We start from the raw sequence: 24,455 nt of genomic DNA, 5'->3' as shown, positions 1-24,455 counted from the left end.
CAGCTCCACAATGTGATGGAATTCAAGAGTTCCTGGAGATGGTGAATTATCTGGCAGCCATAGAGTGGACCAGCCACTCTATGAGCTGCTTAAGACAAAGGCAGAGTGGTTGTGGGAGTGCACACAGCATATGGTGTTCCACAAACTTAAAACTGTACTAGCCTCTGCCCCGATAACCACCTTCTACATTACCAGGCCTACTGTAGTATCAGCAGACGCCAGCAGCTACAGGCTGGGAGGCAGATGAAGGAGATCAAACAAAACACAGAAAATGGTCTGCAGCTCCAGACAGTCTTGGGCTTCATCAGCCGTGAATGGCCTGAGTATATAGAGAAGGTGCCTGAGACAGTCAGAGACTTGTACCAGGTGAGAGGGGAGTAATCTGAGTTAGATGGCTTAGTCATTAGAGGGAGTCACATTGTCATTCCCGCAGATATGAGAGAGATGACCTTAGAGAGAATCCATGATGGACACCGGGATCAAGTTAAGTGCAGGGAAGGACCTAGCTAATCTGTTTGATGGCCCAACATATCAGAAGACATCACAACAAAAGTACAGCAGTGTGAATTCTGTAGTGAAAACAAGAATGCACAGACAAAGGATCCATTAATGTCAAGTGAGCTCCCATCCAGACCATGGCAGAAAGTCGCCATAGACCTGAGTTTAAAAGGCAAAACTACTTGATAGTGTCTTACTGTTACTCTCGATACTTCAAGGTTCAATACTTTGCCATATCAACATTCATTGGAATTTGTCTTCGTGTGCTCACTTAAACACACACACACACACACACACACACACACACACACACGCACACACACACACACACACACACACACACTAAAGCACATAATACATTAAACCAAGATAAATAAATAGAAGAAAGTCCATCCATCCATCCATTCATCCATCCATCCATTATCCGAACCGCTTATCCTGCTCTCAGGGTCACGGGATGCTGGAGCCTATCCCAGCAGACATTGGGCGGTAGGCAGGGAGACACCCTGGACAGGCTGCCAGTCCATCACACAGGGCTGACACACACACACACATTGACACCTAGGGGCAATTTAGTATGGCCAATTCACCTGACCTACATGTCTTTGGACTGTGGGAGGAAACCGGAGCACCCAGAGGAAACCCATGCCGACATGGAGAGAACATGCAAACTCCACACAGAGGATGACCCAGGATGACCCCCAAAGTTGGACTACCCTGGGACTCAAGATATGGCTTAGATAAAGTCCAAGCCATAGAATGAAATGACCATGAAAGCGTAAAACAAATGGGTAGATTAAAATAAACTCCAACATATAAAAACACCATGGATAAAATACTAGCACCTGTAGGGGAATCAGCAGCAACATAATGATAACAATAATGATAATAATAATAATAAACATTGTATTTAAATGCACCTTTCATGACACTCAAGGTCACCTCACATCAAACAGAACAAAACAAAGCAGTAAAAACATTAGTGTGATGAACAATAACAAACACAATAAGCAATAGAGCATATATCAAGCAGGAGTTAAAAAAAAAGAAAGATGAATTTGATGCTGTTAATGTGAGTATGCTAGTTTAAAAAGATGAGTTTTAAGACCAGTTTTGAATTTTGTAATGGGGTAATGGGGTCCAATAAGCAGATGTGATGGGGAATGGAGTTCCAGAGTTTGGGTGCAACATAGGAGAAAGCCCTAGCACCCATTGTGCTGAGGTTGATGACTGGTAGTACCAAAAGACCTGATGGTGAAGACTGCAGGGAGTGAGATGTGGTGTAAGTTTGAAGGAGGTCTGTGAGATAAGCAGGGGAAAGATAATGAAGAGCTTTGAATGTTAATAATACAATTTCAAAATTAATCTGCCGTGACACAGGAAGCCAGTGTAATTGAATCAGCAGGGGAGAGACATGGTCAGTGGACTTTGAATGTGTAGTAATCCATTCTGCAGAATTTTGGATGAGTTGAAGGCAGTGAAAAAGTTTGTTGGGGATGCTCACCAGGATTGCATTGCAGTAGTCAATGTGTGATGTGACCAAAGCATTGACTAAGACCTCCATGGAGTGTTGTGTTAATACAGGGCATAGTCTGGAGATGTTTCGCAGATGGAAAAAGGCAATCCAGGAGATATTGTTTATATGACTGGAAAAGGAAAGGGTATAGGAAAGGGTACCTTGTAAAATAACACCAAGGCTCTTAGCCAGAGAGGAGACAGGTATTGTGGCTCCAGCAATGCAGAGTGAGCAAATATTTGTTTTTGAAAGTGTAGATTTAGTACCACTGAGGAGTAGCTCAGTTTTAGTACTGTTGAATTTCAGGTTAATCGTTAGTCACCCATATCTGTATGTCATGGAGACAAGTAGCGTGGGTACTAGAGCGGAGAGGGGAGGCGGGCTTAGTGGACACGTAAAGCTGTGTATTATCAGCATAGCAGTTGAAATGGATACAGTAGTGCCGGAAGATGTTGCCGTGAAGGAGGAGGTAAATAATAAACAGGAGTGGCCTCAACACTCAACCCTTTGAAACTCCATGAGGAACTATCAAACTTTCTGACCAATGATTCTGAATTTGTACAAAATGTGTCATGTCTGTAAGTTAGGAAGCAAACCACTGATACACAGTGCCCCCAACTCCAATAGTAGCCAGATGGTCCATGAGGAGCTGAAGGGATATAGTATCAAAGGCTGCAGTGAGGTAAAGAAGGATGAGGATAGAGAGTAGACCGGAGTCTGCTGCACAAAGGAGGTCATTGGGGATCTTTTTTTTTGGGGGGGGGGGTTCCCTCCTTTTCTCCCCAATGTACCTGTCCAATTACCCTACTCTTCCGAGCCGTCCTGGTCACTGCTCCTTCCCCTCTGCCGATCCGTGGAGGGCTGCAGACTACAACATGCCTCCTCCAATACGTGTGGAGTCACCAGCTGCTTCTTTTTCACCTGACAGTGAGCAGTTTTGCCAGGGGGCCATAGCATGTGGGAGGATCACGCTATTCCCCCATTCCCCCTCCCCCCCAAACAGGCACCCCAACCCACCAGAGGAGGCACTAGTGTAGTGACCAGGACACATACCCACATCCGGCTTCCCACCCGCAGACATGGCCAATTGTGTCTGTAGGGACACCCGACCAAGCCGGAGGTAACACAGGGATTTGAACCAGCGATCCCCGTGTTGATAGGCAAAAGCATGTTTAACTAGGGTTTTGAGAATTGGATCCATCTGACATGTGGACGTGCTAGACTTAGTCATATGTTCAGAAATGTGACATTCAGTTGGAAGACTGATGATGTTACATAGCACAGTGGATGGCGACAGTTTGATGGTGCTTGCTGATGGTAAGTCAGTCTGCATGATGTTAGCAGAGGATGAATGGTACTAATTTTGAAGTTTAAAAACTTCAAAAAAGAGCATTGTTCATTAGAAAGGTGACTGTTCATATTGGTTTCAGATTAATTTAGCAACTTTTTAACCGTGGAGAAGAGCCCGATATTCCAGTATTTCCCTTCAACTGTACTGATGATTTTTGCATAATAGGATGTTAAGCTGTTGAAGGAGCATTTTTGTAATGGAATATATGATCCGAATACATTTGTTTGTGAACAGCAAGTCCAGTCTTGGTGCAAAGCCTCCCAAGGCGCCAACCTGTAGCCTTGAGCTGACATAATTCAGGTGTGTACCAGGGAGCAGTATGGGAAAATGAGACAACTTGTGTTTTTATGGGGGCTGAAGTATGAAGCGCAGAAGATAAAATATTATTGTTGTAGTCCATAAGATCAGAGAGTGAGGAGGTGGGAGCAGGAATGGGGTTTTATGTAATTAAACTGCCGAGATCATCTGATTAACATATGTAAGGTTGCAGTATGATATGGCATGATGCAACCTTGGTTTACTGAGCAGTAGGTTGGTGTTGTATAACACCGCTCTATGGTCAGAGATGGGTAGTTCAGCAGAGGTGATGTTATATGGAGCGATGCCAGAACAACAACCAAGTCAAGGATCTTCCCATGGTGTGGGTTGTAAAGTTGACATATTGCATTAGATCAAAGCGATCTAACATTGCTTTAAAATCTTTGGTGAACATATTGTCAGTATTATCAAAGGGAACATTTAAATCCCCCATTTGGATTATATTCGGAGACATTGTACCAAAGGTGGTTAAAACTGTTGAGAGTTCAGTGATAAAAACATTCGATGCCTTAGGTGGTCTGTACAGAGCAGCTATAATGATGGGTGTAGGTCCATAGAGCTTAACAGCCAGCAACTCAAAGGAAGATTGATCGGGTTGAGAGAGTGGCGTTAGTTTAATACTATTGCGATAGAGCAGCACGAGGTTGCCTCCTCTGCCTGAAGACTGAAGTGGAGTTGCTGAATTTAATTGTAGAAAGTCATTCTGTGACTGCCAGGTTTCCATGAGACATAAATAGTCCAGTTTGTGCTCTGTGATGAAGTCACTGACCAGAGCGCCTTTGTTGGTAATAGATCAGATATTATAGAGGGCAAACTTTTGACAGGTGATACGCGTATAAAGAGCTGATTTAACTAGCGGAGTTAGTACACTGTGGGTCTACATGCCAGTCACGTCATAATATGTCATGTGGATAAGAGGCCAGGTGCCTAATAATTGTATGTATGGGGAAAACTCCCAGTGATAGGATTAATGATACATGAGGCTAGTGGGGGGAGCTATCAAACAAAACAGTACTGCGGGGTGCCACTGGAGGTGGAAACGGAGGTTCCAGGAGGGAAGTGTGGGATGTAAACAGTCAATATCTATTGACCATTAGATACTAGGAGATTCTTAATCTGCGAACAACTTTTAACAGTCAGGTAGTGGCTAGGCTGAAGGCTACATTTGCACATTATGGCATCCCTGATGTGTTGGGAGTGATAATGGGCCCCAGCTAGCTGCAGCAGATATAAGGACGTTTAGTAGGGACTGTAACTTTAGCCACGTGACGTTAAGCCCACACTACCCCCAGCGCAATGGACATACAGAGAGGGCTGTCCAGATAGCAAAAGGGTTACTAAGACAGGAAGACCCTCTCCTCGCTCTGATGATGTACAGAGCCACACACCCCTCTTCTACTGGGGCCAATCCAGCCTAACTGCTGATGGACAGGAAACTCAGAATCACCTTACCCACCTTGCAGGACAAACTGAAACTGAACTGGACCAACAAGGATGAAATTAAACAGGCCGGCACCACAGCCAAACAGAAGCAGGCGTACTACTACAACCACAGGAATGAGGCAAGGATTCTACCCCCACTAAGCTCAGGGGACACTGGTAACAAAATTGGATTGAAAAAGACAATGTACAATACCTGCCATTGTCCATAGTCCCAGCTCCACTCCCAGGTCTTATATTGTGGAGACAGCTGAAGATGAGCGCTACAGAAGGAACAGGCGTCATCTGTTGGCCACACCCACAACACCCATATCCATTAGCAAGGGTCCTGACCGGGCCAGTCCTGAAGAGGATAGGGACACTGAAGGTGAAAAGAAGCGGCTGGCGACTCCACATGCATCAGAGAAGGCATGTGGTAGTCTGCAGCCCTCCCCGGATCAGCAGGGGGGGGTGGAGCAGTGACCGGGATAGCTCGGAAAATAAGGTAATTGGCCAAGCACAATTGGGGAGAAAAAGGGGGGTGGGGATAAATAAAAATAAAAATTATTTCAATGAGTCACTGCTGGCCCAAATTGAAAACAAAGTGGTGGAACTATTTAGCCTCATGAGCCAGAAAAATCTCAATCAATCGAACCTAATTTTTATAGCATATTTTGTACATGAAAACTGCAATTTAATGTGCTTTAAATCAAGTGTTTAAAAATACGTAGATATACACTGAATAAGAAAGAGGCATAGAATATATACAACTCAGAGGATCTATGCAACAAAATAAATATATGTAAATCCCGTTCTTTGTCGGACACAGGCCCTAGTACCTCTCGCATGTAGAGCAATTTCAGTCAGTCTCAAACTACAAGATGTAGCTGAATTGTAGACAACAATAATGGCATCGAGACAAAGTCATAAATCATATAGCATGGCATGATCTCCAAGACAACAGTTGACATGCCAGGATTCCCATGAAGAAAGTACTTTGCAAGAACACATTCTCTCAAGTGTTTTTGCAGTATTGTATTCCTTTATGTTTTACATGGTGGGATGATTATGATATAGGCTTAATGATGTCTCTTACACCTAAGTTGTAATGAATGAAAGGTCACGTGTTTAACTTGACCTACTCACGGATGTACGTGCAGTGCGTGTGACGTATACAGGAAGTTAGAAGCGCATGTTATGAAGGTTGTATGTCGGATGAACGCTAGTAAAAGCTACACAGTTAAGAACCTACGAAGTCGGCTCGTTCTTGAATTATTCTTATGTCAGTAAGACAAGGCGTCTACGGACATTACATGGTGTCAGAATAGTCTGTGTATCGGAACACGAGCGGTCATGCCGAAGTTTAATCCGCCGAGTGAATTCAAGTTTGACTGCCCCGTTGAATGGCTGGAGTGGAAACAACGGTTTTCGCGCTTCAGGCTCGCGACAAAGCTGGATAAAGACGACGGGGAGATTCAAGTGAGTTCGCTGATTTATGCAATGGGCAGCGAGGCTGAAAAGATATTCAGCTCGTTTGACTTCGCGGCGGGGGGTGATAAAGTGGACTATGATATCGTACTGAAAAAGTTCGATGACTACTTTATTCCCCGCCGTAACATCATACATGAGAGGGCGTGCTTCTATCAACGTAGCCAGCAGCCAGGAGAGACAGCGGAGATGTACATCCGGACATTGTATGAGCTGTCTGAACACTGTGAGTTTGGGGACAAGAGGGATGAACATATCAGAGATCGTCTGGTAGTGGGCACAAAAGATAAGGTGCTCTCCCGTCAGTTCCAGCTCACAGCGGACCTTACTCTGGTGAAAGTCATTGAACAAGTGCGCCAGGCGGAGGCAATAACAAAGCAGCTCAGCCTCCAAGCTAACCAACCAGAGGCCCAGCTGGCTAACGTCAATGTTGTCCGATGGCGGGACGAACGCCAAAACAAAAAGGGCGGACAGCGTCATGGTGGCGGCAGTCCGGCAACCAACAAAGTAGATGAATGCGGGAGGTGCGGCAAGACGCAGCACACCGATGAGCGGAAGTGTCCTGCAACGAACAGTAAGTGCAACAAGTGTCATAAAAAGGGACATTGGGAGCGTGTATGTCACTCTAAAGCGGTGAGAGAAGTCACTGAAGAGGTTAAACAGCTGTACTTTCTGGGAGAAGTTGGCAAAGAGAGCAGTCAGGAAGATTGGACTGTTAGTTTAACAATAAGTGATGTACCAATAACCTTTAAAATTGACACGGGGGCTGACGCTACTGTTATCAACCAAGGGACATTTAAAAAGCTGAAGCCAAACATAAAACTGGGACCTCCTGACACATGCTTCATAAGCCCAGGTGGAAACATCAGCTGCATAGGACAGTTTCAAGCCACAACCAACTACAAGGAGAAACAATACTCCTTTCCAGTGTATGTGATCAAGGGGAGAGGCAGCTGTCTGCTGAGTCGTCCAGAGGCAGTGGAGATGGGTCTAGTGAAGCGGATGAATGAGGTCAGTGGAGTTTTCGGTTCAAGTGGACTGCTGAAAACAGACCCAGTGAAAATAGCTCTGGTGGAGGGTGCCCAGCCATACGCGGTGCATACAGCCAGACGGATACCGCTGCCACTTGTACCACTGGTTAAGAAAGAACTGCAGCGCATGGAAAATGAGGGCATTATTGAAAAAGTGACTCAGCCCACAGAATGGTGTGCCGCTATGGTGCCGGTGCTGAAACCGAACAAGAAAGAGGTTCGCTGCTGCGCTGACCTCAGGAGGCTGAATCGAGCGGTGAAACGTGAGAAATACGTGCTGCCCACTATGGAGGAAATAATGCCAAGGCTCGCAGGGTCAACGTTCTTCACAACGTTGGATGCAGCAAGTGGGTTTTACCAGATCCCCTTGCATGAAGACAGCAGGGGGCTCACCACTTTCATCACCCCATTTGGGAGGTATGCTTTCTGCCGCCTTCCATTTGGTATAACGAGTGCTCCAGAGATTTTCCAGAGAAAGATGGCGGAAACTCTGACCGGGCTAGAGGGCACAGAGGTGTACATGGATGACATCCTTATACATGGAGAGACTGAGGAAATCCATGACCGGCGCCTAGCAGAAGCGCTGGGGGTCATTGAAACAGCAGGTCTCAAACTGAACCAAGCGAAATGCAAGTTCAAACAGAAACAAGTCCGCTTCCTTGGTCATATCATCAACGAGGCAGGCATCAGACCTGACCCGGACAAAGTGGCCGGAATAGAGAACTTTCCTCAGCCCCAGAACGTGACGGAACTCAAGAGGTTCCTCGGGATGGTGAACTATTTGGCAAAATACGTCCCAGAGCTGTCCACTGTAGGTCAGCCGCTTTATGGACTGCTTAAAGCAACGACAGAGTGGCTGTGGGGACCTGCACAGAACACAGCATTCCAAGACCTTAAAGCAGCACTCGCCACCGCCCCGGTACTCACCTTTTATGACGTCACTAAGGCTACGGTGGTGTCAGCAGATGCCAGCAGCTACGGGCTGGGAGGCGTTCTGCTCCAGCAGCACGGGGAACACTGGAAGCCCGTGGCCTACTGCTCCCGACGGCTGAGTGACGCAGAGACAAGGTACGCACAGATCGAGAAAGAGTGCTTAGCCAGCGTCTGGGCATGTGAAAGGTTCGAGAAGTACTTGTTTGGGCTTGACAATTTCAGACTTGTCACCGATCATAAACCACTAGTGCCTCTCATGAACAGCAAAGACTTGGATAATGTGCCCATTAGGTGCCAGAGACTGTTAATGAGGCTGATGCGTTTCAATGCAGTGGCTGAATACGCACCAGGCAAAACGTTAGCTGTGGCTGACGCACTCTCCAGAGGCCCAGAGCAGTGCTACGGAGATGGTGCTTCTCATGATGATGTTGCAGCGCACATTGATGCCATCGTGTGCCAGGTGCCTGCCACACCTCAAAGGATGCAGGAGATAAAACAGAGCACGGATGGGGATCTGCAGCTCCAGACAGTGTTGGGCTTCATCAGACACGGCTGGCCTGAGTATGTCGATAAAGTGCCGGAGACAGTCAGAGACTTTTATCAGGTGAGAGGGGAGTTATCTGAGGTAGATGGTTTAGTCATCAGAGGCAGTCGTATCGTCATTCCCACAGAGATGAGGGAGGTGATCTTAGACAGAATACACGACGGGCACCTGGGGATAGTTAAGTGCAGAGAGAGAGCTAGCCAGTCAGTGTGGTGGCCCAAAATGACAGAGCACATTACAACAAAGATACAGCAATGTCAATTCTGCAGAGAACACAAGAACACACAGAGAAAAGAGCCTTTAATGTCAAGTGAGCTCCCATCCAGACCATGGCAGAAAGTTGGCATAGACCTGTGTGAGTACAAAAAGCAAAACTACTTGATAGTGTCTGACTATTATTCCAGGTTTTTGGAGATCCTAAATCTACCAACAACTACTAGCAGTCAGGTTGTAGCTAGGCTGAAGGCTACATTTGCACGTTTTGGTATCCCTGAAATTGTAGTTAGCGATAATGGGCCACAGCTAGTTTCAGAAGAGATGAGGAGGTTCAGTGAGGATTATGATTTCATCCATGTGACTTCAAGCCCACACTACCCCCAGAGTAATGGACAGGCAGAGAGGGCTGTTCAGATAGCCAAAAGCATATTAAGACAGGAAGACCCTCTCCTCGCCCTGTTGACATACAGAGCTACACCCTCTTCTTCCACTGGAGCCAGTCCAGCGGAATTGCTCATGGGTAGGAGACTCAGAACCACCTTACCCACATTGCAGCATAACCTGAAACCGGCCTGGCCTAAAGAGGAACTGATCAAAACCGCTGACGCCGCAGCCAAATCGAGGCAGGCTTTCTACTACAACCGCAGGAACGGCGTGCGGACACTGCGCCCACTGAACTCGGGTGACGCAGTACTCACCAAACTTGATGGACAGAAAACATGGACAATGCCAGCAGTTGTTCACAGTCAGAGCTCCACTCCCAGATCCTACATAGTGGAGACAGCTCAAGGTGAACATTACAGAAGGAACAGGCGCCACCTGTTGGCCACACCTAAAACACTCACCTTTGTCAGCAGGGATCCTGACCATGTCACTCCAGGGGAGAGTGGAAACACGGATGAGTCCCGAGCAGCAGAAATGCCAACTTCCACACCATATGTTACTCGCTCTGGCAGGGTGAGCAAGCCGGCAATCCGGCTGGATTTGTGAGGCGTATGGACTTGTGTACTGTGGGGGATTTTTTATTTTTTTTGTGAAAAGGGGGGTGATATACAGGTTAGAAAATCATCTTAGAGGGGGAGATGTAATGAATGAAAGGTCACGTGTTTAACTTGACCTACTCACGGATGTACGTGCAGTGCGTGTGACGTATACAGGAAGTTAGAAGCGCATGTTATGAAGGTTGTATGTCGGATGAACGCTAGTAAAAGCTACACAGTTAAGAACCTACGAAGTCGGCTCGTTCTTGAATTATTCTTATGTCAGTAAGACAAGGCGTCTACGGACATTACATAAGTATCTTCTGAAAAATGATCTTGAATGCTTTGGAAACCATTGCTTAAGTTTGGCTGTTGTTATCAGTGCCAACCATGTTAGCGCCACAGTCCTGCTCCATGGCTGTTGCTTAGTAACTGCTGATTCTCTGCCAGCTGACGTTTAAAATGCACATCTCACCATGGTGATATGATGAAGGGTATTTATTGCATTATTTGCCAACAGCATCAGTTAATTCTACAGAAGGTCTGGCAACACTGTACCTATAATGCATCCTGGCCAAACTACCTTGTCTAGTTTATGTGTATGCGATAAGAGGTGATATCAAATTGATTTTATTCTAAAATCATCATTACCTCTTGGTTTCAGTTTGATTAGTGAAGCCCCAAAAATGTATTTGGTTTGAATGTCATTCTACTGACTGTTCTAATAAAAAATCAATTTGTCTTTCTCCTTCAAGTTTATCACCATGCTTTTTAAATGAACAGCGGTCTGTGTTCGCCTTTGAATTTCTGAAAACTTTTAAACCTAATCGTTTCACTCTCCCGCCTGTTTCATCAATTATCCCTTAATGCACATGCTGTGGCTGACTTTGTTAGGATTGTCATAGACAATGCATGTTAACTTTTTCACTTGATCTGATTTTCACCCTCCTTCCTCCAATCACGTTTGTAGGAGTTGGGTAATATTCCCTTTCTGGAGATAAAGCTCGAATAAAGTTTGTTTACTATATTCTGGGGTTTTTTTTAGTTGTTTTTTTTATGTTTTCTGTTAATGGAGACAACTTCCCCCATTCTTCTCAACACATTTCCTTTTCTTCCGCCTTTACCCCATCCTTAATCATGTTATTGTGTGGTGGTGTGTTGTACTAAAACTAGCGTATATGATGGATTTTTTTTCAGATTAGGCTCCCTTTACAACAGGGATATTGGCAACTTTGATGATAGAGAGGGCCGCAAAAATGTTACCCTCACTTGTGACCTTGCACTTCCACCAGTGGGATACTGTAAGCCAATCACTCAATTAACCAATTATAGCTATTAATTTAAATGAAAAGAATAAAATATATACCAGTAATCAAAGTTTATTATACCAACATTTCTATTTAATGAGCTTAACATAGAAACAAAACGTCCACATTCCTGAGTGATATACCATTATTTCAGTGCAATGGGGTCTCAGAAATCATCATTCAGTAATGGTACAAAAGTTAACATTCACAATAAGAGCAACAACTAATATTCATGTGTGTTGTGCATTTCTACTCTGCCCTCCAAATCCATGACATGTTTAAAAAAAACATGCATTTAGCTCAAAATGGTAAATGAACTGCATTTTATATAGCGCTTCTCTAGTCTACGGACCACTCTAAGCACTTTTTTACGATGTATGCCTCACATTCACCCATACTCACACATTCATACACTGATGAAGCCATTGTAAGCCATTGAAACTCACCCACAGGTGGATCAATATAAAGGTATGTCTTAATGAGATACATGTGGCCTCTCCTGCTGGCGTACAATAGACTGAATGTCACTATCAATGTTTGTGCATCCAGTCTGCATGAGCTGGAAGAGTTTCATCTGTCAGCTTGTTTCTCTCTTTTGACTTGATATGCTTCATTGTTGAGAAGCTGTTCTCGCAGATGTAAGTGCTCCCAAACATGCTGGCCATTGAGAGTGTAAAAATCCCTGAGGAGTGGAAAGCGGGATTCAAGTAGTAGTCTCCAAAATGAAATTCCTCTCTCATTGCACTTTGCTTGAAAGAAGGGGTCTGACTGTAGTTCTCAAAGTTCAAGCTGCAACTCTGGGGGTTGCTCACTGAGAGCAGCAGAGAGGGGGGGTCGGTGAATAACGCAATTTCTGGCTGCATGGCGTGGAAATCTTTAGTGTTCCTTGAACTGCTACTGCAGTGTTTCTATGTCTGCTCTGTGCTTAAGAAATGTTTTCTCACATTCGGGGACATCTTTGCACATCGCTTCACAGGCGGGAAAATGTGCCAAATTCGGTTGGTCAGGTGAAAAGCCTTCTTTGAACAAGGCTAATGTACACTTAAATGTATTCATGTGTGCATAGAGATCCGACACAGTTTGGCCTCTTCCCTGCAACTGCATATTAAGGTGATTAAGATGTGAGGTAATATCCGCAAGGAAGGCCATGTCACAGAGAAAGTCTGTATCCCTGAGTTTATTGCAGTAAGCACTTGTATCACATCGAATGCTGTCCTCCATGAACACCGGGATTTCAGTGCGCAGTGCAAAAAAACTCTCCAAGCACTTCCCACGGCTCATCCATCTGATCTCAGTGTGCATCTGTAAATCCCCATAAGCGGCACTCACTTCATCCAAAAAGGCCACAAACTTCCTATGATTGAGAGACTTGTCCCCCCCTCAAATGAGATTGGTAGCCTTGGTAACTAAATCCATGACATGGCTGAAGTTCATTTTCTTGGCAGAGAGGGCATCATGTAAGATCAAAATGAAATAGGATTTAGCCTATGATAAAGATTATCACAAAGAAAACACACTCATAACCATATATTGATAGTTAGCTAGTAGTAACATTACCCACCTGATGTATGATGCAGTGCAATATTGGACAGTCAATGCCGCTGTGTTGGAGGAGCCAGGCAAATCCAGTGCATCTTTCTTGCATTGATGGTGCACCAGTGATAACAGCTGAAAGCTTGTCAAAGCCCCCGTGTTCACTTGCAACACGTTTAACAGCATTGAAACCATCCTTGACCTTGGTAGTGTCATGCAAAGACGCCAATTTCAATAACTCCTCGTGCACTTCAAATTAACTGTCAATGGCTCTTGTGTAAATGAGCAGCTGGCTAACATGTACTCTCATCCAATGCTAAGGAGAAGTACTTACAGTCATGCATGACTTGTTTTCGCTTTCCCTCAACATGATTTTGAATGTTAAAAATTATTCATGTCACTGTGCAACGGGATGGAGACCATTTCAAAGTTCTTAGCCATGTTATCATCTCCAAAACCTTTAATCTCTACTGCACATAGCTTCACTGTTTCGCCATCTGACATGGGCTTTGCTTTAGCAAGCTCAAGGGAAACAGCATAAGTCAAGTCAATTTTATTTGTATAGCCCAATATCACAAATTAGAAATTTGCCTCAAGGGACTTTACAGCAACACAACATCCTGTCCTTAGACCCTTGCATCGGATAAGGAACAACTCCCTAAAAAACCCTTTAACAGGGATAAGATACCTTGAGAGCGGACTCCTGTGTAGACATGGCTTTAGTAAAAAGAATCTGCTGTCGCTGTATTTTTCCTTTGAGGTCAGCGATGATAGCAGCTCTGGCACCTCCAGTGTACATGCCATATTTGTCTTTGTGCATGATATTGTAGTGGCGACTCAAGTTGAAATCCTTCATGGCTGATTTTGTTTCCAAGGACACTGAACACATAGGTTTGCCGTTGAATTCCGTAAAAATATATATTCTGTTTCCCATCTTGCCTGGAAGACATGGTTCTCTAGGTCAAGTTTTCTTTTTTTGCCGCTCATGTCTCCTCATCGCGTGTCATTGCAGAAGAGGCCCACCAAGACCAAGACGAAACCATGTGCAAGCAGTTGCTTGGCTACAGTCCTCTTGTGTTTTGAGGGAGCGCTGTCTATCAGTAGACAGTATAATTACAATTGGGATCCCGTTCAAATGTGGTCAAATGGCCCACTTGCATCCAACGCCTGTGAAACCAACAATTTATTGATATTTGGAAATTGACCCGTGGGCCCTACTGATTGAGGACAGGGGCTGAATGCGGCTTGTGGGCCGCCAGTTGCCCATGTCTGCTTTACAAAGTTTGGGACTTAATAGGAATCGTCATGTGTTTTAATGTACCTAGATGCAAGGGATAAAGATTACACTTATAACTTTTGGGTCCAAATTTGGCATTTTGTTCCAAAAGAAAGCTAAGTTGGCTAAATCTTCTCCAAAGTTCTAGGGAAGACCTGTTGTTGGCCAATATCCCAGCAAATGGTAACCCGTATATTCAGTGACATTCTTTCTGTCATAGTCAGATTTTCACAGTGAACATATAGTACACATATGTGGACACACGAATATCACACCCATTTGTGCTTGTTTGGTTTGGTTTCTTTATTTACACATATAAAACATTAAAAAATAGTTACAATATATAATTTGAAAAGGAATGTGAATGAGAATTGCCTAAAAACCCTCAAAGGGCTTGAAAAGTGGCATTCTCCAGGCAACATACTACAAGAAACAATTACAGCAATGTGGTATGCACAATTTGTACATATAAATCAATAATTCCAGACATAGCAAGAGACGGAGACACAGTTTAGCACAGCACCCGATAATAATGCATCCCATAAAGACCCATGTTACACAAGTACAATGAATCAGTCATATCACAACACACACACACACACACACACACACACACACACACACACACACACACACACACATCAAGAACCCTCATTCATGATAATGTGTGTGGAGTATGAAATTGATAATTGTATGCAAATATGTCATGAAAAAAGGGGGTTCTTTTTAAGGAACTATGAACAAATAAACCAATCTGGAGATGATTCATTTAATAAATACTGAGGACACCTAATTGAAGAAATAGAGGCTGAGAGGAGGAGTGTCTTCGATGTACAGAATTTATTATTCTTAGTGCTTGTTTGTGAAGACGGTATATGGGCTCAAGTTTGGTCTGATGAGTACTAGCTCAAGCTTTATTACAATAATTAATATATGGATAAACCATTGACTAATATAACATAGTGGCTACCTCAGTGTTGCTCAACGGATGGATTTTGCCTAGTATACCAATCCTCTTGGCCATTTTCGTGGTTATGGTTCTGATATGAGGTTTCCAAGATAAGGATTAATCAAGCAGAATATCAAGGAATCGTGTAGAACACACATTAGTTATGGGAATGTTATCGATTACAATTTGAGACGAAGAGTTAAAATCCCTGATTTAAGACCAAAAGAGATTAAGTTTGTTTTTTTAATGTTAAGTGATCATTTGTTGGACTTAAACCAAATAGACAGCATATTAGGTTCTTCATTGAACACCTAAATGATGGTCACAGGATCTTTATGTGAATAGAAGATACTTGTATCATCTGCAAATAGAATTTTAGACAGCTTGTCTGAAACATTGAGGTGGTCATTAATATATATATAGATATCAAAATAAAAAGGGCCCAATATTTTAGCCTTGTGGTACGCCACAGAGTATGGGAAGGAAAAGAGAATTGGTTCCATTATAGGACACAAACTGCTGTCTCTCTTTAAGGTAACTGGTGAACCAGAGTAGTGTATTGTTTCTAATTCCAAGATGTGAACGCTTCTGAAGAAGAATATGGTGATTAATTGTGTCAAATGTCTTAGATAAGTCTAAGAAAATATCTACAGTGTTTTCCTTTCTATCTCAAGCTTTGTACATTTCATTAATTAAATGTGTAAGTGACATATATGTTGAATGTTTCTTTCTAAACCCATACTGATGTGTATATATAATATTGTACTTATTAAGATGTTCAATTAATCATTGATAGACAAGCTTTTCAAGTATTTGATATAGCAGGCAAAATGGAGATGGGTCTATAATGGATAAAAATGGCTGGGTCATCTTTATAAATAGGAATAATCTTGGCTATTTTTAGTTCAACAGGAACAATTCCCTTTTCCAATGAGAGACTGAAAATGTGAGTTAGAGGTTTCACAGTGTAATCATGAATGGATATCAGTAGTTTTCTGTCAGTGCTATCATAACCTGGAGAAGAATCTTTCAGATTGATTAAGGTGTCCTGAACCTCATCTTCTGTAACCGGTAAGAAATGAAAATGATCATTGCTTGGAGAATTATGGTTGCTAGGAGGAATCTCGGAGGCCAAAGTTGGACGAACTTTTGAGAAAAAGCTATTAAAATTGTTGGCAATTAATTGTGGATCAGTGATAAGACCCCCATCAACCTTAAATTCATTAGGCAACTGCTTGGTTTTTTTTGTTTTTTTTTTTGAGGATAGAATTAATTGTTCTCCAAAGAAAGGTCATGTCATTTTTATGTTTAAATAATCCTACATTTTAGGGTGTTTTTTAGTTCCTCTGACAGTGTGGTTTAATGTATTTCTATATTGATTTTTAAATTGGGCAAGATTAAATGGAGTGGGACTGAAAATATATTTTTTGTACAGTCTATGTTTAGTATTCAGGGATTTCATGATGGTTAAAGTTATCCACCACGATTTGGTTAGTTTATGATGAGGTTTGGGAGACACCAGTGCAAGGGGAAAGCACAGATCATAGGCCTGGGAGATACATTCTGAAAACAAGGTAAAAGCCTTTTGTGGATCTACAGACTGGAGTATATCTAACCATGGATACTCACTGACAGTTAATCTGAACTTCGCTATATTTGCTTCATTGAAGGTTCTCATATATTTGGGATATAGTGTAAATGTGGGCTCATCATGTTCCTTGAATATTATTAAAAAGATCGGGCAATTGTCAGCAATATTCATACACATGTTGAACATCTCATTCAAAACCATAGGCATTGATAAGGAGTTGGTCTCCTTTTTGCTGCTGTAATAGCATCCATTCATCTGGGAAGGCCTTCCACTTGATTTTGGAACGTGGCTGCAGGGATTCGCTCTCATTCAGCCAAGACCAAGAGCATTAGTGAGATCGGGCATTTATGTTGGGGAGAAGACCTGGCTCGTAGTAGCTGTTACAATGCATCCCAAAGATGTTTGATGGGGTTGAGGTCAGGGCTCTGTGCAGACGAGTCAAGTTCTTCCACACCAAACTTTGTGCACGGGGGCATTGTCATGCTGAAACAGGCAAAGGGCCTTCCCCAAACAGTTGGCACAAAGTTGGAAGCACACAATTCTCTAGAATGTCATTATTTGCTGTAGCGTTAAGATTTACCTTCATTGGAACTAAGGGGCCTAGCTCAAACCATGAAAAACAGCCTTAAAAATGTATTCCTCCTCCACCAAACTTTACAGATGGCACTATGCATTTGGGTAGGTAGTGTTCTCCAGGCATCCACCAAACCCAGATTGGTCCGACAATGGTCCGCCAGACTGCCATTTGGTGAAATGTGATTCATCTCTCCAGAGAATGCGTTTCAACTCCTCCTGAATCCAATGGAGGTGTGCTTTACATCACTCCAGCCGTCACTTGGCATTGCATATGATGATCTTAGGCTTGTGTGCGGCTGCTTGCCATGGAACCCCATTTCATGAAGCTCCCACCGAACAGTGCTTGTGGTGACATTGCTTCCAGAGGCAGTTTGTAACTCGGCAGTGGGTGTTGCAACCGAGAACAGACAATTTTTATGTGCTATGTGCTTCAGCACTCGGCAGTCCTGTTCTGTGAGCTTGTGTGGCCTGCCGCTTTGCGGCTGAGCTGTTGTTGCCTCCAGACATTGCCACTACACAATAGCAGCACTTAAATTTGACTGGGGCAACTTTAACGGGGCAGACATTTGATGAACTAACTTGTTGGAAATGTGGCATCCTATGACAGTGCCATGCTGACAGTCACTGAGATCTTCAGAACGACCCAGTCTACTTCCAATGCTTGTTTTTTGAGATTGCATGGTTGTGTGCTTGATTTTATTCATCAACCAGCAATGGATGTACCTAGAATAGCCAAATCCACTTATTAGACTGGGTGTCCACATGCTTTTGTCCATGTAGTGTATCTAATCCTTAGCCAATGTCATCTTTTGCACCTTCAGTCATTATCTTTGAAAGATGTCATGACAGGCGGTGTGTGTGAAGTGAGTCATTGCATTGTGGTGCTTCAAGTTGATATTTGGATAGTCCAATAAGGTAATTGGCCTAGAAATCGTACACAAATAAAATTAATTTGTATATTAATTTGAGGTGCTGTAATGCACCAAACTGTGACCTACATAGATACAAAGATAGGCAGGGAAAATTATCCAGCATGCTCACACCAGGACCCTCATTGTCATAATTGGGAGGACAAGAAGTAGTATTGAAAGAGAAGTATTGCACGAACAGTGCAAAAAATGAGAAAACAGCATATTGGAACTACCTTAAACCAAAAATTAAAAGAATCCATTTATCCTACGTGTCAGAGAAATCATGTTTTCTCTAAAGGCTTTAATCTGAATATTGTCTCAAACTGACTTTTTCCAGTAATAATGGTATTGGTTTTCTAAAAAATGCGCTCAGCACATGATTTTTACAGACTGTGATTCATTGTACCTGTAACCTAGGTGTTGGTCACACATTTGGTCAAAGCATTGACCAAAGCCTTGACTGAATTGTTGCCTACATTATGTGAATTGGAGATGGAACTTTTGTTGTTACTCAAATGTAATATTTGCCTCAGAAAACATATTACTACGGGATTAAAATTCAACAATAAAATGGGAATACAATTCCCAATGGTGTAGTGGCAAGTTTACAAATGCATTCCATATTCTTTTATAATAACCTAAGAAACTCGAGATGTAATTTTGGGTAATGCCTGTGCAACAGTAAAATCCTGCATTTGCAACTCAACATTCACAAGTCAAAAACTGTATATTTTTCAATGTTTATTTGTTAAAGGGATAAGGTGTAAGATTTGAAAGTCTCATAAAATTGTTCCATTTTTCCACAGGTGATGTTTCGCCTATCAGTATGTCCCCTATCAGCCAGTCACAGTTCATTCCTCTGGGAGAGGTGCTGCTACTGGCTATCTCTGCCATGAACTCCGCCCATAAGCCGGTCACTCAAGAGGCCCTCACCGAACACTTGCAGACATGTTTTCCAGGTAAGAAAACCTCAGCACAATGCAACAGCAAGCACCTTAGCCAGCATAATACAAGTACTTAAATTTATCTACCTAGCACTAAATTTCACTGTTAATATTCAGTGTTGATAAGGGGGCGTCCAGGTAGCGTAGCAGTCTATTCCACTGCCTACCAACACAGGGATTGCCAGTTTGAATCCCTGTGTTACTTCAGGCTTGGTCAGGCGTCCCTACAGACACAATTGGCCATGTCTGCGGGTGGGAAGCCAGATGTGGGTATGTGTCCTGGTCGCTGAACTAGTGGCTACTCTGGTGGATCGGGGTGCCTGTTCAGTTGGGGCGAATAGCGTGATCCTCCCACGCGCTATGTCCCCCTGGCAAAACTCCTCACTGTCAGGTGAAAAGAAGCAGCTGGCGACTCCATATGTATTAGAGGAGGCATGTGGTAGTCTGCAGCCCTCCTCAGATCAGCAGAGGGGGTGGAGCAGCGAGCGTGACAGCTCGGAAGAGTGGGGTAATTGGACGGGTACAATTGGGGAGAAAAAGGGGGAAAAATCTAATGTGTGTGTATATATATATATATATATATATATATATATATATATATATATATATATATATATAAGTTAGTTGAGCACTTCACCATTGATGGTTTCAGAAAAAAAACGCTATATATTTTTTTTTCTCAAGCATTAATATGAATACAACTGAGACACAAAATCCAACCATTAAACTGCACTATGAATGCATTACAAATTATGAGCGATCAAGACAACATTATTCTGAGGTAAAAAAGCTTAAACTAGCCTTCACCCTTACAAAGCGTGAAGCAACTCATAACTCTGACATCATCAACAATAGCTTACACCTTAACTCATTTTTACCCTGTCTCCTCCTATTCATATTTAGAAAAGGATAAAGAAATGGTGTAGATGAAGAGGACAGTGATGATGACATGGGTGTGCTGAAGGTGCCAGTGTTGTAGTAGAACACCGTGCCCCCACTTCTCAGAAGACTACCCAGACAGTTTTATAAGCAAACAACCAGCTAAATTCACCTTTTTACTTGTCTCATATTTTATTGGTCTAATCTGCTGGAGCCCACGTGCATCCATCCACCTGTGGCACATGGGCCTTAGCACCTTGATGCCCTCATGTAAAGAAGGCAATTCGGGGGGGGGGGCGGGGGGGTTGACCACAATGTCCATTTTCCCCGGGACATAAGAAATAAGTATAGATATTTCCCCCTTCAGTGTGCCTGTGTGTTGCATCTCGTTTTTTGTTTAATTTCTGAAGGGAATCAGTTTTGCCATCCAAGGCCCATACCAACATGTTTTCACTCAATAAATGTAGAAAACATTTACTACCCCTTAAAACTCTGACATGTAAACATGTTTCTTAATTAATACCTTAAAAAATACCTTACGTGATGTCTTGCTGAACACCGTACGAATTCAAACCTGCCTTACCAGCTTGTTAAGCCTTGTTCCCAGTCGAGTTTTCTTCTACAAACACATTTCGTATTAGAATGATAATGTGCTTCTTGAAAAAGGTGTGATCATAGTGCTCTACACAGTGTGATCAAGATTACTTTTCATGGCAGTGATGCAGCACAGAATGTCATAGTGTAATGTATGGATAAAATCTGGTTTCTTGTTTTGAGTGTCACATTTTTTGTTTGTTTCACAGAACAAATATTAAATATTTAAATCTGCATGGATGGGCTGGCAACAACTATTGTTTTGGCAGTCTGAAGAAATGTAGAGGGCAACATTTGCCGCTCATGAAAGTTGTCATTTAGTCGTAATTTTTGGGGATCTTTTCGCTCCTGTGTTTTGGTAAAATGTCAATGACTGATTGAGATTAAACATCACTTTTGATTCACTTGAAAATTGAATAGAATATATCTCTTACTGTTCATTGTCAGCTTTGGTTTTTATAGCAGTTCAAAGCTCTTTCTACCAGCATGAAAATTGAGGGGGGAAAATACCTTGTGGCGGACACTAGGGGCTATGCCTCTCACCCAGCAGGACTGTGAGCTGGGGGCGTGGTTTACGTTCCCGGGCTCGCCGGGGCAGGGTTGTTCCTGCTGCAGTTGGTTTTTGGAGTTGAGGAATAAACATCAAACTCGCCTTGGTCTCATGTGTTTTTCCTCATTCCTGCCACATTGGTGACCCCGAATTGAACATGTTTGGAGCAGAAGATGTGTGTGAATCCACTTCGGCCACGCCGCCCCAACTCTCACAGCCGGCCGTTCTCGCCGCGGCTGTGAAGCTCCCAGAGTTCTGGCAGAGCGACCCGGCCTCGTGGTTCCAGCATGTCGAGGCGCTGTTCCACCTGCGTGGAATCTCCGCGGACGACTCCAGATACTATCTGGTCGTCGCTGCGCTGGATCAGCAATCCACACGCCGGGCCATGCAGCTGTTGCGCGCCCCTCCGCAACACGATAAATACGTCGCCCTCAAACATCTTCTGCTCCGGAGGTACAGCCTATCTACCGCAGAGAGGGCAGATAGAATCCTTTCCCTATCCGGTTTGGGCGACGGGACGGCTGTGGATCTCATGGACAATATGCTGTCGCTGCTAGGCTCAGACGAAGATGGGTTCCTTTTCCCGCACGTTTTCCTGCGCCAGCTCCCGTCTCCTGTGCGCGCGGCTTTAGCTAACTCCCCGTGTCTGGCCGCTGGTGACTGTCGAGGTTTGGCTGAGGAGGCCGATCGGGTCCTGCTGGCTACCAGACGGTTCTCTGTGCAGAGTGTGGCATCGGAGCCTCTGCAGCCGGCGTCGGAGGACGCGGACCCGGCAGTGGTGGCTGGAGTGACTGCCCGGAGACGGCGCGGGAGCGGCCTGTGTTTCTTCCACCGGCGGTTCGGCGGCAAGGCGAGGCGCTGCGTCCCTCCGTGCACGTTTGAGACGGCGGGAAACTCCAGGGCCAGCGCTCAGTAGCAGCTGTGGGCGCTGGCGGACGTAGTGAGCTGCTCTTCATTAAGGACACGATGTCAGGAAGACGGTTTCTGGTGGACTCAGGCTCGCAAAAGAGCCTACTCCCTCCTGCTAAGACAGACAGGTCGGCCGAAGGCGGCGGCCCACAGTTAAGTGCAGCTAACGGTTCGTCCATTGCGACGTTTGGCACAAGGTTGGTGACTGTTTGCTTCCACGGGCGCGATTTTGAGTGGGACTTTGTAGTGGCCGCCATTACTGTTCCTATTATCGGCGCGGATTTTCTGTGTGCTAATGGTCTGCTGGTTGATGTTTTAAACCGCCGTTTAATTGATGCTGTGTCTTTCGCCACTGTTCCGTGCGAGACAAGGGGAGCCGGGCCGTTAACACACGCTAACTTTTTAGCATTAGGGGATGTTTTTCAGCGCTTGGTAAAACGACGTGGTAAAATTGGCTACAGCTAAGGAGGAGTTCGCCATCATGGAGCGTCTGGGTATAGTGAGGCGTTCCAACAGCCCGTGGGCCTCGCCGCTTCACATGGTGCCCAAGGCGGATGGGTCGTGGCGGCCTTGCGGCGATTTTCGCCGCCTGAACAACGTCACCGCCAATGACCGCTATCCCATCCCACACATACAGGACTTTTCCATACGCCTGGCAGGTACCAGTATTTTCTCTAAGGTGGACCTGGTGCGCGGCTATCATCAGGTTCCCGTGCGCGCAGAGGACGTGCCCAAGACCGCAGTGATCACCCCGTTTGGGCTTTTCGAGTTCATGCGCATGCCTTTTGGCTTGAAGGGGGCAGCGCAAACCTTTCAGAGGCTGATGGACTCGGTGTTGCGTGACCTTGATTTCGTGTTCGTTTATCTCGACGACATATTAGTGGCCAGTCCGTCAGCTGACGAGCACCTGGCGCACCTGAAACAGGTTTTCCGTCGTCTGGACGAACACGGCCTGATAGTCAACCCGGCCAAGTGTCAGTTTGGACTGCCGGTGATTGACTTCTTGGGTCACCGCATTTCGCCGCAAGGCGCGGTCCCGTTGCCTTCTAAGGTGCAAGCGGTGGCGGAATTTCCCCGCCCGGTCTCTGTTAAGGCATTGCAGGAATTCTTGGGAATGGTGAATTTCTATAACCGTTTCCTCCCTCGCGCTGCCCACCTCCTTCAGCCACTTTACGAAACCCTGCGGCTTAAGAAGGCTAACGACCCTGTCGACTGGACTCCCGAACAGGTCCAGGCCTTTGACGGAGCTAAGTGCGCCCTGGCTAACGCTGCCCTCCTCGCCCATCCCACACCCACGGCGTTCATAGCTTTAACAACCGATGCGTCTGACATAGCCGTGGGGGCTGTGGTTGAACAGCGTGTGGCGAATGCGTGGCAGCCACTCGCATTTTTTAGCCGCAAACTGCGAGATAGCGAGCGCAAGTACAGCGTTTTTGATCGGGAGTTGCTGGCACTGCACCTTGCAACCCGGCATTTCCGCTTCCTGCTGGAGGGTCGCCCATTCACGGCTTATGTGGATCATAAGCCGCTGACTTTTGCCATGTCCAAGGTGACTGAGCCGTGGTCTGCTCGTCAACAGCGCCACCTAGCGGCGATCTCCGAGTTCACAACGGACATTCAGCATGTGGCCGGGAAGTCCAACCCTGTTGCTGATTGTCTGTCGCGTGTGCTTGTGTGTCCTGTGCACCTCGGTGTGGATTTCTCCGTTATGGCTGCCGACCAGCCCAGTGACCCGGACGTCCTTGCCCTTAGGTCAACGCGTACCGGTCTCAAGCTAGAGGACGCTGTGATGCAGGAAGGCAGTCCTGCCCTCTGCGATGTCTCCACCGGCCGTCCCCGCCCCGTTGTTCCAGTGGCCTGGCGCCGTCGAGTTTTCGATTCGATTCACTCCCTCTCGCACCCTGGAGTTCGGGCATCGGTGAAGTTGGTCGGTTCCAAGTTCGTCTGGCCTGGCCTCCGCAAGGACGTCAAGAGGTGGGCAGCTGCATGTGTAGCGTGCCAGCGCGCTAAGGTCCACCAGCACACTAAATCGCCCCTCGAGCCGTTTCCGATCCCGGCCAGACGTTTCGACCACGTGCATGTGGACCTGGTGGGCCCTCTACCTTCTTCACAGGGTTTTACGCACCTGCTCACAATGGTAGA

The 24,455-nt window shown here is 44.9% G+C and overlaps 1 protein-coding gene across 1 annotated transcript in view; it reads left to right on the top strand.

The window, feature by feature from the left end:
* The window catches only part of LOC130123388 (storkhead-box protein 2-like), a 119,772-nt gene that overhangs the window by 69,740 nt on the left and 25,577 nt on the right, over window positions 1–24,455 (top strand). The window contains exon 2 of the mRNA XM_056292538.1: window positions 19,244–19,396. Within this exon, the coding sequence (XP_056148513.1) occupies window positions 19,244–19,396 (153 nt within the window). The remainder of the gene's footprint in view (window positions 1–19,243; window positions 19,397–24,455) is intronic.

Source organism: Lampris incognitus, chromosome 1 (genome assembly GCF_029633865.1).
Source record: "Lampris incognitus isolate fLamInc1 chromosome 1, fLamInc1.hap2, whole genome shotgun sequence".
Lineage (NCBI taxonomy): Eukaryota > Metazoa > Chordata > Actinopteri > Lampriformes > Lampridae > Lampris > Lampris incognitus.
The sequence above is the reverse complement of the archived record's forward strand: the minus strand, read 5'-3'. Positions and strand labels throughout refer to the sequence as shown.